The 15,930-nt window shown below is 31.2% G+C and overlaps 1 protein-coding gene across 5 annotated transcripts in view; it reads left to right on the top strand.

The window, feature by feature from the left end:
* Nucleotides 1-15,930, top strand: part of dom (domino helicase) — a 220,359-nt gene that overhangs the window by 12,620 nt on the left and 191,809 nt on the right. For all 5 annotated transcript variants that reach the window (XM_085813136.1, XM_085813138.1, XM_085813137.1 and 2 more), the window contains exons 2-3: nt 7,712-8,005; nt 13,317-14,363. In XM_085813136.1, coding sequence (XP_085669262.1) covers nt 7,732-8,005; nt 13,317-14,363 — 1,321 coding nt within the window. In that variant the 5' untranslated portion in view covers nt 7,712-7,731. The remainder of the gene's footprint in view (nt 1-7,711; nt 8,006-13,316; nt 14,364-15,930) is intronic.

Raw genomic sequence — 15,930 nt, 5'->3', positions numbered from 1 at the left:
CCGTGATATTAGTGTATTAATCATACTTCCGTATACGTATACGATTCCGTATCATATCGCTAGGCAGCTTGAGAGTTGTGCCATACACAGTTCAGCACAAGATGACTGTAGATCCTTCTTTACGGCTGTCTGAATACCAAGCATAACAACTGGTAGTGTTTCAGTCCAGTTATTGGTCTTGTGAGCCTTGAGAAAAGATTTTAAATGTCGATGAAATCGTTCAACAATGCCGTTGGACATTGGATGATAGGCTGTTGTTATGATTCTGTTCGTACCCAAAATGCGCGTAAATTCTGCAAAAATTGTGGATCTCATTTGAGAACCTGGGTCTCTTCTTATGATCGATGGGCAGCCAAAACGAGATATCCAACAGTTGAAGATGGCTCTGCAAATGGTTTCCGTTTTCATATCGAGGATCTAAATGCCTTCAGGCCATCTGGAGAATCTATCTATTAGAGTCAAAAGGTACATGTTGCCTTCTGATGGAGGTAACGGTCCAACGATATCCATATGGATTTCTGAAAAACATGCATCAGGAAGAGAGAATGTGCCCAGTGATGCTTTAGTATGCCTAGTAATTTTCGATTTTTGGCAAGATTTACAGGATTTCACCCAATTTTTTATATGACTTTTCATATCGGGCCATACATAACGAGAACAAATAAGCTCTGTAGTAGCTGCAATTCCTGGATGTGACAGATTATGCAGATGATTAAAGATGAGTCTGCGAAAGGAATTCGGAACAAATGGACGAGGAATGTCCGTTGATATGTCACAAAGAATAGTACCATCAGAATATTGGCACGGTTTAAATTCCAGTTTCAAGGATGGTGTATTGTTTTTGAGCAGGTCTTGTACCTCCGGATCGTGCTGTTCACCTTCCGAAAATTTTTAAAAATCCAAAAATGGATATTTTGTTATGGAATCAATTTCGATTCTTGAAAGAGCATCAGCAACAACATTTTTTTAACCTTGCATATGCCTAATATCAGTAGAGTACTGAGAAATAAAATCTAAATGTCGAGGTGAACATTTATGAGGGTTCTGTTTAAAAGCATATATTAATGGTTTTTGATCCGTATAAATAAAATTTCTGCCCTCTAACATGTGTCGGAATTTCTTAATTTCAGAATGAATTGAAAATAATTCCCTATTGTACGATTACCATTTCTGTTGACTTTTATTGAGTTTCATAGAGAAAAATGCTATAGGTTCCCATGTTTGTTGAGACAACTGTATAAGTGTGCCGCCTATTGCGACGTCTGAGGCATCTACCCAGATGCTCAGCTGGGCTCCAAGAATAGGGTGTCTCAAAAGGGTAGCCTGAGCAATGGCATTTTTGGCAGCAGTAAAGGCTTGTTCAGCACTCTTGTTCCAATTTAATTGTTGGGATGAATCCTGAACACGAGAACGAGATTTCTTTTTATTAATATAGCCTTTTAACAATTTTATTAAAGGAGAATATGTACTGCTTTAGGCATGAAACATCTGTAAAAGTTAAACATGCCTAAAAATCGGCGAAGCTGAGTAAGAGTGGTAGGTTGAGGAAAATCTAAAATACATTTGACTTTGTCAGAAAGAGGTTCAATTCTGTTTTCACTAAGGTGAAAACCTATGAAATCAATAGACGTTTTACCAAAGGTACATTTTGAAACATTTATGCAAAGTCCATATTCCTGAAGTTTGGAAAATAAAGCTTTCAAATGCCTGAAATGTTCCTCAGAATCTTTAGAGGCTATGAGCAAGTCATTGACGAAAGCATAAACACCTTCTAAATCCTTCATCTATAAAACGTTGAAAAGTCATGGATGCATTGTATAAGCCAAATATCATACAGGTACTTTTGAATAAACCGAATGGTGTGCATATGACAGTTTTGTGGATGTCGGCTGGGTTAACTGGTATTTGATGGTATGCCTTAATCAGGTCGACATGACTAAAAATTTTGCAATGCAACAGTAAAATCGGCTAAGCATGGAATAGGGTATTTGTCTTTTATTGTTTGAGCGCTCAATGCTCGATAATCTCCTACAGGTCTCCATTCCAGACTTCCCTTTTTTGGAACCATGTGAAGTGGGGATGCATAATTGCTGCTCAAAGATTTTAAAATTCTTGTTTTGCTATTTTTAAGCGGTGTGGAGCTAATTGACGAGTTTTGCAACTACAGGTGGACCTTTAGTTATGATATAATGAAAGATGTTGTGTTTAACAGGTTGGTTAAGATCTGGTAATTTAGTAATTGAATGAAATTCTTTTAAAATTTTGTGATATGGTGTATCACTAAACACAGTTTTTACTGAATAAATGCCTGCATTTTTCATGCAGCCGACGGTTTTAAACTGTGTTTTTAAACCTGTGAGACATTTGTTTCTGAGCTCAGGCACCAATTCAAAGAAATGGAGAAAATCTGCTCCAAGAATGGGTGTTCTAACAGTTTCTGTAAGAAAAGTCCATGTAAACTGTCGTCTTAATTTGAAATCCAAAGAAAGTGTTTTTTGACCATAAACATGAATAGTGGAAGAATTAGCAGTGAAAAGTGTTTGTTGGGGAGAATTCCGTTTTTGAGAATTACCGTAATTTCGCACGTATAGTCAGCAGACACGATTTTATATAAAAAAAATTTAAAAAATTGTCAGATAGTCCGCGGACTATACGTCCGAAATTACGTTTTTTTAATACGGCAGTATTCCCATGCTTTTTAAACACATTCTTTTGTTTGCGCAAATTTCTCACCGCTATCTCACCCACTTCAAAATAACGGAGTAAAATCCTAGTATACGGTGCAGCCTTGTTGCGACTTTGAAAATTATCACCAACACCGAAAATGATCCAAAGAACGTCTATATATATACTATACACGCATAGTATATATACTATATACATATTATATACTATGTTTAACTATATATTTTCTTTGAATGTCCCGTTTTCACTGCTCATCATAAAGTCGCCAAAAGTAGTCAGATCCCGTGTGCACCGGATACTAGGATTAAACCAATAACGGCCCGCTTCTCTATTTCCATCGTTTTCAGTTTTCTCAACTACCTCTCAGCAGTAAATCTCCGGTGATGTTTCATCAACGTTATCGAAGATGAAAGACAAAATACTGTGCAACGTGCTATCCTCGTGATAAGTGGTAATGAAATGTGACCTTCGACTCCACTCGGTGTTGCCAAACCACGCTATAAGTAAACAAATCACGCTTTTTTTTTTCGTACTCCAGGTACTTGCTACTATGGCTCCTAAAAACCGAGCTGACGCATCAACTACTTTTCCCCCTCCCGGAAGTTGTGCTAAAGCAGTGCGAAGGATACTTGGAATCTCGCACTTTTTTTATATTTGATCATCAGCAGTTCACGACAGCGTGTTTTTTAAATTTCAACAATTTTAACCGTGAACAACCAGCGTTATTATCTGCACTGGTGGATAGTCCGCAGCTTCAAAAATTCGCATTTTAAACACAAATAGTCCGCGGACTATACGCGCGAAATTACGGTATTTGCTGGAAGTAAGGACACGTCAGAGCCAGTATCGACCAAGAATGAAAAGTTTGTTCTACGGTCACGAACGAACAGGTGACGTGAAACTTGAGGCGAAGAATAAGTTGCCTCTATTCTTTGCTGGTTTCGTTTCCCTGCCATGAACAAGGTTTTGTACATTTGTCTTCTCTACACTTTTTCCCAAAATGTCTGTACCAGCAAACGGAGTAATCTCTCTTTTGGAATTGCTTCTTTCGTTATTGCGATCTCCGCGACTTGGTGAGCGACACGAGAAAGAGAAATGCAATCAGTGCATTTGTTTAAATAATTTATCCTCAAAAGACTGATCGACTGTGCGAGAAACGGCACAAGTCCCTGGGGTTGGATTTACTTCTAAAATTCTGTCGGCAATTTCTGCAGCTTTATCTACAGTTAAATTGGAAACTGCTGCCAAAATAGACTGAACAGTCGAAGGCAAACGTTGAAGGAATAATTCTAACATTAAGTTATCAGGAACATTTAAAGATTCTGCTTGACATTTCATATTTATAAGCAAATCGGAAGGTTTTCGAGAACCTAAATTCTCTCCAGATAATAATTGACGAATTTCTTGCTGAGAAGATTCTCCTGATCGATTTATTAACTCAGTTTTGAGCTTTGTATATGGATGAATAGGGTCTGGTTTCATAAGTAAATCCCGCACTAGTGATGCAATATCTGGAGGAAGATGAGCAACTACATAATTATATTTAGTAATGGATTCTGTGATAGACTTGTGGGTGGCAAGAGCAAAGGTACTTTCACACATAATAAACCATAAAGATGGGTCTGATCGGTTATAAACCGGAATTGGGACAGCATGAACATCAGACATTGTGCAAGGTTTTTAAGCCAGAATAAAAGCAAAAATTTAACTAAAGAAAATGAAATTAAATGATAAGTAGAAAACAGAATTATAAAATGATCTATAATTACGACTCATCTGTGATCTGGAGGTTGAAAACCAGTGTAATCCATTACTTCTGGTTTGGAGATCTTTAGTGATGGCTTGCAGTCAAAACCGAAAGTGCTTGAGAACTGTTCATACAGCCTGATGAATTTTTCAATAACTAACAACGGTGATTTTGATTATGAATTTGTTTTATAAAATTGTAAGCTGTTGAACTACAAAAATATAAATTTAGCGAAAATTATTCTTAAAGAATGAAAAATACTTTACGTTACCTTTAAAATTGAATACGTCTTTCGATACCCTTGATAGAGTATTTGCTATTTTTATTTTATGTTCCAAATACCGAAATGTTTAAAATAAAGTTTTTTTTTTTTTTTTTTTTTTTTTTTTTGTCATTCGCATATTATTGTAACATGTACTTTTTAAAAAATTTCAGAGGAGAGGCTTTCATTTCAAACTCATCATTTTATTTTTTTATAATTGAAAAATAATCACTTTGGGTTTATACTTTTTAATTATTTGGGTTAATTGAAAACTAAAACCAAATGCTGCAATACCCGTCAAAATTAATAAATATACACACAGATATGCCAATGAGTTAAGTTTTCCTTGATTTATAACCACACATTTGTGTAAAATTATGTAGTTTTACGTAAGTGTGTGGAACAGAAATCTGATACATTTGTGAACTCTGTGAATGAAACAGTATTATGCAGACTAAGGCAATCAAGTTTGCGATCTGATGACAGTGTGGTTAATGTTTAAATGTAAAATGGATAGTTATTATTTATTATATTATCAGAGAATTATTAAACTGGGTAAAATCACTAAAAGAGGTATTGAGTGCTCTGCCAAAATATATTTACTAGAAAATTTGAATTTGATAATGAATGCATCCTAAAATGTGTTTTAAGTTAAAAGTTTGAAACTTGATGACTAAATGTAAATATGAAAGTATTCATGTTAAAATATTTGTAATTGGGCACATAGGTCAGTTAAGTTTTTATTAATCAGAGTAAAGGCATGCAAGGGCTGTCTGCCTAAAGTCAAAGCTGCTATCGTGGAGGAATTTCGAATAAAAACTGACCTTTGAGACCATATTAAAATGTAATTTTCATTCAAATTATAGTTATACGTATTTCTTATGTAAAAATTCCGGGTATGTGCTAAATTATTTAGAATTACTGTACTTGAAAAATGCACAGAAATTAAACCGGAAATGAAAAGTATGAAGTATGTATGGGTATTTATGCATATGTTTGCAAAAAGCAAGTATTTGCCTTTAACAAAATACGTAAATATTAATTAAATTATTTATAAATGTATTTGAAAGGAAGGATTTATTCATTCATAAATTCCTGTGAAAGTTAACTGTGTAGAAATCTAAGTATTAAATGCGTCTAAATTTATAGTGATTAAAAATATTATCTAAATACTATATAATAAACCTTAACATTGAATTGTAAACATAAATTTAAGTCCTGTTTACAAATACATATATAAAACTACTGGAAAGCAATCTGTTAAAAGGTATTGTAAAGCAATTTCTATGAGATGCGTACTTAAGAAAGTAATAATGAAGAGTTTTGGAATATGTATTGTTGAAATTAAGGGTAAAAAAATCTAATAAGTATAATTAAAAGAATTATTCCCCTTACATTTTATAAAAGTCAATTGCAAGTTTTAAATAATATTTAAAAAATAATCCTTATTTTGTTTCCTTTCAGAAATATTCAGAAAAAGTTAAGTACTATTTAAAGTATTTCGCTATTAAATTAAAAGGTGCTCTAATTTGAAATGGACTGAATAGAGGATTAATTATAAATTGACTTTTTCGAATTAAAAGTTTTCGAAGTTTATAAGTTTATATTATTAACTCGAATTATAAGTTTTCAAATTAAAAGTTGCCTGAGAAACTAAAAAATGTCACATTTGAGAAAGTATTTTAGGAAGAAGGTGTATAAATGGAAAAGAAATAATGCATAATTTTAATATTAGTAATACAATAAACTTTTATCTTAATTTTTGTAATCTTTAATCGAATAAACTCGAATTACCTTAAAATGTTTTTCTAATGTAATTAATGAAAACTTGTGAAAATATTTCATTCAAATTAAACCATTCTGAGCAAACTGTTCTGTGAAAAGTATAGCATTTAATTCCATTCAGAATGAAATGTTGTTTAAAAATGTATTCTTTTCACATACTTAGGACTCTGAAATATTGTAGAAAAAGGAAATATATAGATTAATATGTATATTTATTACATAATTACAAAATATTTACATCCGATCGTGTCAAAACCCATTGATCTTAATGGTTAGTGACTGAATGTTTAGGTCACCACAAAGGGATCACCAGTACTTCAAAGCAGTGTATCAGGAAAACTGGTTAGGGCCTCTCCCTTCTTACTGCCTACCTCCATGAGCTAAAAATCCTAATGCTTGATGCATTTACCTCTTGCCCAATCAAAATAATTGCAAACCAAAACTTTTTTGATTCCTCCCCCTTTTCCTTTGAACTGATGAGTCACTTTTGCTTGTGCTTTTCTCCTGGCCAGATGCTTTGCTGCAATCATCTATGTGCTGCTATGATCTCTTCTATCGCTATAGTATCAAAATTGTAAATGTTCTGGAAATATGCGCGGTTGGAGTGCCAAGTGAATTGTGGCCACAAATGAGGATTTCAATAAAATATGGAATTTAATTCGGTTCAATTGCTTCTTCTTCAAAATGGATGGACGCTCTAAACATCAAGTATCTTCGTACATCTACATATCGGTGTTCTTGCATCTGTGTTTCCAAAATTGTGCTTTCATTACATATATTTATTTGGTGGCATTCTATGTGTTAATGAAGCATTGATTTCCCTTCTCCCTATCTTTCCCAATTAATATCCAAAAGGATGACATTCATGTTATTACTAATTCATAACCATATATCTTGAAAATGAATGTAATTTGTAAGTTGTTTTGGTAATAGTGTCCTGATTCATTAACTATCTTAATATTTTTTTGGGGGGATTATCGATTGGAACAAGATTTGGTGAAAGTGAAAAATTTCTTTTCTTTAACTAAAGCTAGATCCAAGAGTTTTCGTCACATATTTATATTAAGCATTAAAATTTGTAATAGAAGTTTATATATAATGTCTTAGTTTTCGTTCATTCTAAAATTTTTAAAATTTTAGTACCATTTGAGAATTTTTATAAAATTATCCTGTTATTGCATTTTCTATTATGGCAGATACCGGATCATCTAATGCAAAGTTTGTTTTCTTAGTTACCTGACTCTTAAGGGTCATGATCCAAGCTCGAAAAGATGTTACTGCATCGAATAAAGAGCCAAAGGCTGAGGAACAAGTTACGCATTCTGCTTCACGGACTGTTTCAACTGTTCGCTCAGTGCATTCCCTTGACCAGAGACGTACTGCTTTCGTGACAAATACTCTTGGAGCTCCTGCAACTGTTATTCTTTCAGAAGGAGGTGGCATACAGGAAGGCAGTGCTTTTCAGTATCACAGAGTAGCATTAGGGACTCAGCTACAGCATGTAGTCACTCCTGTACAAGTACAAGGTTGTTATTTATTTTATTTTATGACTAACAGTTTTTTAATTAATTCTGCAGTATGAAGTAATTTTAAGATATAAATCATAGTTTTTTAAATAGGAATAGTTCTGTGTTTTTGCATCATCTAAGAGTTACATTTCAAGAATTTTTTTTCTCTAAAGAAGTATGAATGCCTTAAAAGTTTTTTTTTTTTTTTTTTTTTTGGCTAATCCAGATAGTTGGCCAGAATAACCTTCTTAATTTCTGTAGGATTTTATTTTGAGCAGATACTATTTAGAGGAAGGCAATTGGAAAGTTATAATAAAAGTTTTAGCATCACAATTTTGAAAATATGGATTTGTTGTTAACATCAGATTGATTATGCAGAGACTTTTATAGCATAATTCAAAGTGAATGGTATGAAAAGAAGAGAGACTGTGATTACTAAAATGAATTTATTGCATAAATACAGATGTAACATGCAACATTATATTTTAAGTTGTTACGTTGGAAAAAAATAATTAAAAAAAGTTTTGAATATATTTAATTTGAACTTTACTGTTGAATAATCTTTGAACATCTACTGGTGCTGGACAACTATATTAAAATTAACTCATAAAATATGTGAAATCTAAAAACTGGTAATTAAAGCTAAATTAAATTATATAAATTATCATCTTTATATAGTAAATATTACCCTGCAGCTGCTCACCAATCTATGATCTGAAAAGGGTAGTAGGCTAGAAAAGAAAATCACCCACATTATATCTGTATAATTCTTTTCATTACCTTTTTAAGAAATACAGTGGTGGCCAAAATTGTGGACACTTGGAAATTTTTATGTTTTTGAACTTTGTATGCTTATAGAAAGTCTTTGAACTTTCTATACTTTGAACTTTGCCAGCTCAATGAAACCTCGATGTGAAGCTGTAATCAAAAATAAAGGGTACCCTATTCACTATCTAATGTATATCGATAACTATTATCATTTAACTTTTTTGTATTGCAAATAATTGAATTTTGTGTTTTGTATTGAATTCAGTAATAAATTCTCTTTCAAATGATATGTACAAGGTTGTATTTTGTGAAACGTAACGTTTTCTATAAGCATACAAAGTTCAAAAACATAAAAATTTCCAAAAGTGTCCACAATTCTAGCCACCACTGTATAGCGCATTCAAAAGACAATTCTGTTTAAATAATATTATTAAGTAGATTAAGAATTAGTATACAAATTTTAAATTCGTTATGAATTAATACACAACAAAGTTCCTACCGACATTCGCAGCTTTTTAATGCTAGTGCTGTGTCTGTTGTGGAAGATGCTTAACGTGATATGCTAGTTCTTTGCAATACCCTTGCCATTATATTCTTCATTACCTATCCTCTGCTTCAACTGCTGTAAGTTCTGTGAAAGTGGGAGTGTGAACTTCTTGACATCACATATTCTGGGTTAAGTAGGTAGCAAAACATGGAGTAGGGTGATCTAAGGTGTTAACAGTCAATCAAAAAATCATAGATATCAATACTATATCAATTGGCTTACCTCACCCCCCCCCCCCCTTATCATAAATGGAAGCTGAAAAAAGATACTTAGATAGCACTTTGTTGTCTGTTTCTCTTAAGTAAAGCTTCTTTATTATAGCGAAATGCTTTTGCAATCAAAGATGCTCTGTTGTTGACAATATTTTTTTTTAAGTTTACAGTGGCATGTTGTTTTATGTATCTGTAATACACAAATTTTCATGATGGGTAGAACTGATGAAAAGCACATAAGTTGGGGCTAATTTTGCCTGTCTTTATGTAATAAATAAATAGCACCAACAGCTGAAAAATATGTAGTAAGGAATATAGTTTTAATATATATAACAATGCAAAATAAAATTAAAATTAATGTGCTCCATAAAATGGATTTTTTATATATATATATATAGATTAATAAAATTTAACATGAAAAGCTTCGTAAAATGTAATAGATTCCTCTGACAACTCATTTCATGGTTATAAAAAATTAAGAGAAATACATAATATCAAACTCCATTCTCTGCTTTTCCTGCACCAAACAATACAATAATAACTGTGTTGTGTATATAAAGATAAAATAACTGCATTATCCGGGAACAAAATTTATAACTTAACTACAAGTTTTGAAGATCTGTGTGAAATGTGACATATAGCATAGTTTATTATGTTTTGGCACACATTATTTTTTTGAAGCTAGTTCTAATATAAGGCAGAGTAGTGTGAAATTATCAGTATTTTCTGAATAATAACAGAAGAGAAGAATTGGTGTTTCAAATGCAAGTTAATTACAGGTTTAAAGATGTAAAATAAAATTAAAAGCTGGCCAAATTTGAGTTCACATAAATCGGAATTTTTTTTTCTGTTTGTTGCTTCTTGCTCTTTTGTGTTATAATTTATTGGTGTTTTTTAACACCTAGGAAAAGTGTCTGCATATAATTAATTAATGATACCTTTATTGGAAGTATTTGCATATAATTTACATTGGTAACAAAGTGTAGAGTTAAACGTTATTTAAATGTTTGTTTAAATTCAGAACTTAGTTAAATTAAAACTTAGCTTTTAACGGTTAATATGCTTAAAATAATACAGCATAGCTGAATTATGATTATTAGATCAATAATTTGAATATGAAAATTTGAGCAATTTTATAAATATTTTAAATTGCTTTAACTGGTTTTATGTTGCATTAATTAAAATTAATATTTTTATAATAAAGAAATATGAATTTTTTTAGAAGGGGTAGTTTTTTCATCATAAAGAATTTTACTTCATTAACTTTTAATTAAATTATTTTTATGTTATACATAAGTCTTTAGTTAATGATTACCATAAAATATTAATGAAAATATGTTTTGACATTTAAAAAATCAGTTTTTAATGGGTAATGTTGAAAAATGTTAATGTTGGAAAAGCTAAATCAAAACTTTTCAATGATTATCATAAAATTATGTTTTTCTTTCATTCAATAAATATTTAGGTTTTTTAATATTTCATTTGAAAATATATTCTTATAATAGAGAAAACAAACTAAATATGCATGTGTTTGAATAAGGGGGGTAATACAAGTAAGTATCTTTCCCTAGAAACAGTAATATAGAATGTTTATTGTTATCAATTCAATTGTCAAATTTGCCGTAAAAATTATTTTCTTTTGGATATTTACCACATGGGAAATTTTTTAGTAAACATTTAGTAACATTAGATAATATTTTTTTGTGTTTTTGTTGCTGATATATCTACTAACTGGAAGATGTCTGGGGAGAGCTACAGTTATGTACCATATTTTTTAACATTATTATTGAAATACATTAGTCGTATTTGGATACAATTTCATTGTCTTTTAAATTATCTATCTGTATATAGGTTGCACAAAACTAATTGTTAAAAAATCACAAGGAACTGTGATAGTTTGCTACTCCATGCACCCCTTTCAGCATTGCTAGATAATCATTCCCCCTTATTCCAAATGTCAAAATTTTAATAAATGTAGTTTTTTATATTTATAAAATAAAACTAAATACTTGATGGGTAAATAAAAGGCTAACACACTCCTCCTGAAACTATGAAATCCCCCTGCATTAGTATGTTTAAAGTAGCAAAAAAACACATAGAATTGCATTTATGTAGTAGTCTGACAAAGCCATTAAAAGAAGTGGGACAGGAAACTTTAGGAGTTTTAAACTTGCTAGACGTCACTCCTTTTACTTCTGATTTCTGTGGTCTATACCAATATGGCAGCTCACCATCTGGTTGTAAGACACACACAAGCAGTCGAGTGGTTAAGAATGTTGAATACTGGAAAATTAGCCTTGGGTCTCATCCCAGGCGAATGGGCTGGCTGTATTGTTATTTTTCGTGATTTTCTTCATGTGTAAAGTGAACCTGAGCTAGTTTCCTTTAAAGGCATATCTTCCTTTATGGAGATATCCCTTGTGTGATTTGCCATATCCAAATAACCTAATTTATTATTCTATAAATGAAGTTACTTTTAGGCATTGAAATATTTATCGTTGGAGAATTCTTATGTTCTAGTATCCATGCAGATTTTTTATGATATGAAATCTTAAATTATGCCTGTTTTCTTTCTTATGTAAGTAAAATATGGCTCTTGAAGCTAATACTTATGTGTCTACAAAACCATTCAACTTCAGCCATGCTTACAAATTAACACAGAACTGTGTTTTTGTTTGTTAGTAGTTCTTATTACCATTACCCAGCAAAATTTGCAAGGTATGGTTGCAGATGCTTTTATACCATATCACACTGCTGCTTGTAGCACATTCAGTTAAGTTCCTGAGGCTTTGAGGGTAAGATGTATATTTTTCTATGTTATGTTATCCATAAATGATGTTAAATAAGTTGCCAATCTTCTGAGACTGTTTCGCCCACTTTGTGACCTTGTGATGTATATTTTAGGGAAAATTTGGAATTATAAATAAAGTTTAAAATTTTAGTAGTAGATAAGCCCCCATTTTTTCATTGTTGTTGATGACATTGCCATCTTGAATAAGCTTCTGGAAAGTTTCTTGTTAAACCTGTACTTGGAAACTAAAATCATTGCAGTAGTCACTTATATTTCCTTTTTCTGCCATTCATTTTGAATTACTCTGTATTTGGGCACTTGTATATCTACTTTAAAAATGTTCTTTATTTTTCATTTGTTACATACTGTACAATATATAAGTTTTATAATAAAATATGTGAAACATTAATAATTTTGGTTTGTACTGTTTAGCAAAATAGCACTAAGAATTTTTATTTAATTTAGATTATTTTGCTTCCTAATTTCAATGTAAAAATTCTCTAGAAGCTTTTGTATTTAATGCATGAGTTTGTCTTTAAAGGTTTAAATCAGTTCAATTGGTACCACATCTTATTCAGTTATACACAGGCACTTCCATCTTTTAATGTATTGTACATAATGCTTGTTTTTAGTTTTATGATTTTTTTTTCACTTAATGGTGATTTAATCATCTGCTTTTATATTTGATGAATTTGCATTGAATTTTTTGTGCCATGTAATAAGTTGTAAAATGTAAACTTGTAAAAAAGGCTTAATTTTTATTAAAAAAGTGTATTTATAGCAATATATATGCCCTTGTGAAATGTGAAATTTTAAGATCCTTTGCATTCACATGTAAAATTTCATTGATACATTTTGGAAGGGGCATATAGTTTGCTTGTTATATATAACCATAGAATTAATTGTACTCTAAAATGTTTGTGGAAGTATGATTTTTATTTGATTTAAGCAGAAAAGTATTTATTTATTGTTGTTATTATATGTGTATGATATGTGTTTTCTTAATTTTAGGGACTAATACCACTTCTGTATCAGAATCATTATCAGTTAATCCAAGATGTGCAGTAACATCCTCACAGGAGGTAGCACATATTTTAGTAGCTACAACTTCAAATTCCTCTCTCCATGCTGTCGAACTACAAAATTCTATAGTGAATGCCAGTGCTTCCACACAACAGCAGTTTCAGACTGTGGGAAATATAACAAATGTTGTCACAAGTGGTCAACGGACAGCAAGCGGTGCAATTCTTGCTCAGCCAGTTTCTCAGACTTCTGTGACGCAAAGAATTGTCTTGAACAGCGGCATGCCAGATGTTTATGCTTTGCGCATAGCTCCACCAACTCCAGCTGGCGGTGCTACTCCTCAGCAAATAATGGTATTGGAATCTTCTGCAGGTTTAGCACCATCTAGTGATGTAACTAAAGTTCATTCTTATAGTCTAGCTAGTGCAGCAGTATCTTCTTTATCAACTGCTAGTACTATGCAAAAAGTCGTGATTAGTACTCCCGGGCAATCTTTACAAGTTGCTAGCATGCCACAAAAAGCTTTATCTTCAACTCAGACTCAAGTTAGAACTGCTGTTAAAAGGCCGTCAACTTCATCTAATTCAAGTCGCACAGAAGTAGTATCATCTGTAAATAATGTTGTTGATGTGGTATCTCGTCTATCTGTTGTGAATAAATTGTTGTCTGGCTTGATGTTTTGTGAAGGAAAAGTTTCTATCATTCCAAGCAGTCCAAAAGCAAAAAGAATAAAGTTAGATAAATCTAATATTCTTAACAAAGATGTAGTAATGAAGCGAAAGAAGGTGGCTGAGCACCTTGCTAAAAAATTACGGTCTTTACATATGAAATATTATTTACAACAGACTGAATATTTTTTTTTGAAAAGTAATGGAAATATGATGGATTTTATATTGTGGCGGAAAAAATTTCCTGCAGCACTTCTAGACTATCTAAGAGCAAATCGTTTAGATCCGTATGAAGAAATGAAAGGTGTTTCAGATATTTTATCACAGTTAACATCACAGCCTGGCCACTTGAGCATAGGATCCCAAGGTATTACACTTTTGCTTGAAAATAAATATTTAATCTTTAATTCAATAAATGATGGGCCATTTTTGTATAAATCAGTGTCACTAAATAAGAATTGTGGATAATTCTTCTCTGCATGGTATTTTGTGTATTTTATTTGAAAGTATACCCATATCATTCCGTGAAATTTTATTTACTGTTCTGATAAAGATTGGGATGTCTTAAGAATTAAGAAGTCTTGTTTTTTAGGATATAGATATATGTCTTTTAAAATATTTTTATTCTTAAAGAAGTAAATTTTGTTATGAATGATAAAGTACTAATATAGTATTATAAGATTAAAGTCTTTTAAATATTTTTTTCCCAGTCTTTGCATTTTGAATGCAGAAACTAAATTTTAAACTTTTCTTTGATACTCGTATATCAATTAATATATACGTATATGTAGAGATTTCTTGCTATTAGAGAACTTCCATCACCTGAAAGTAAGCAGCATTTTGCCCCTTAACAATTCTGTATATTTTCAGACTAGCCATGCATTTGCATTTATGTAAGTACTAATAAATATTTTTACTCACTCTAAATTTTCTATTAACCTCTTATTTAATTTCTTTATAATATTAGTCGCAATAAGTAATTACATTTAATTTTCACAGTATTTCTTGTATAAAATATGAATTCTGGAAATTTAGCAAGAAATGAAATTGAAGCCATATGTTGAAAGTGACTAACTTAGTGCCAATTTTTCAGGAATGTGCATTAATTTTCATCAAATAAAGTTGTACGCCAAGAAGAAAATAACTTTTTTAAATTGTCCTATTACTATATTTTCACAGATTGTAAAATTGTTTACTGAAAATTGCTTTGAAGGGAACAGTATAACATTAAAGAGTTATCTATTTCTTTTATTGCTTTTGATAGGAAGAATATTGAGTAATTCTGTGAAGTGAAACTAGATATAGTAGATAAAATTATAAAATACTGAAATAACTATTTAAGACCGAAATAGTTATTAAGAGAATAGAAAAGTATTCCGTTCAACATATATTTTGGTACTTATGTATTAAATGCAACCACCTTAGTAGTCAGTAAATTTTCAGAATGTGCCAAATTCTAGCAACCATGTATGCTTAACCATTCTTCTGGCAGCCATTCTCATAATAATCCCTCAGTCAAACTACATCATCATTTCATATGCGTTCTTTTCTGTTGTATTTTTATAACTGTTTTTATAAACAAATCGTGGTATTTTTTGTTAAATCTTAGTTTTAAAATATAAGCCTGTGGAATTGATTAGTAGTAAAAGAAACATGAATAGAAACTGCCTAGATAGCTGCTGTTTGCTGAGGCTTGTACAAAGTCAAGTCTCCACTGTTCTGTGATTTTTTTTAAAATAGAAAACAGATTGCTGTGTACTTTTGGAGAATAGTGTAAAAAAATTACCTTAAGATTTGAAGAACATGTTTTATATATTTATTTATTTATTTTTGTAGCATGGAATTCTTATTTAATAATTCAGATTTATAATTTAAATCTTCAAACCATGTTTAATTTTTATATATAGTTAATGTTTGCTGATTTATGATAAAAT

Source organism: Stegodyphus dumicola, chromosome 3 (genome assembly GCF_044657685.1).
Source record: "Stegodyphus dumicola isolate Sdum_Otavi_A_Nest chromosome 3, ASM4465768v1".
In the NCBI taxonomy this organism is placed as follows: domain Eukaryota; kingdom Metazoa; phylum Arthropoda; class Arachnida; order Araneae; family Eresidae; genus Stegodyphus; species Stegodyphus dumicola.
Note: the sequence above shows the minus strand (reverse complement) of the source record. Positions and strands in the feature narration are given on the sequence as shown.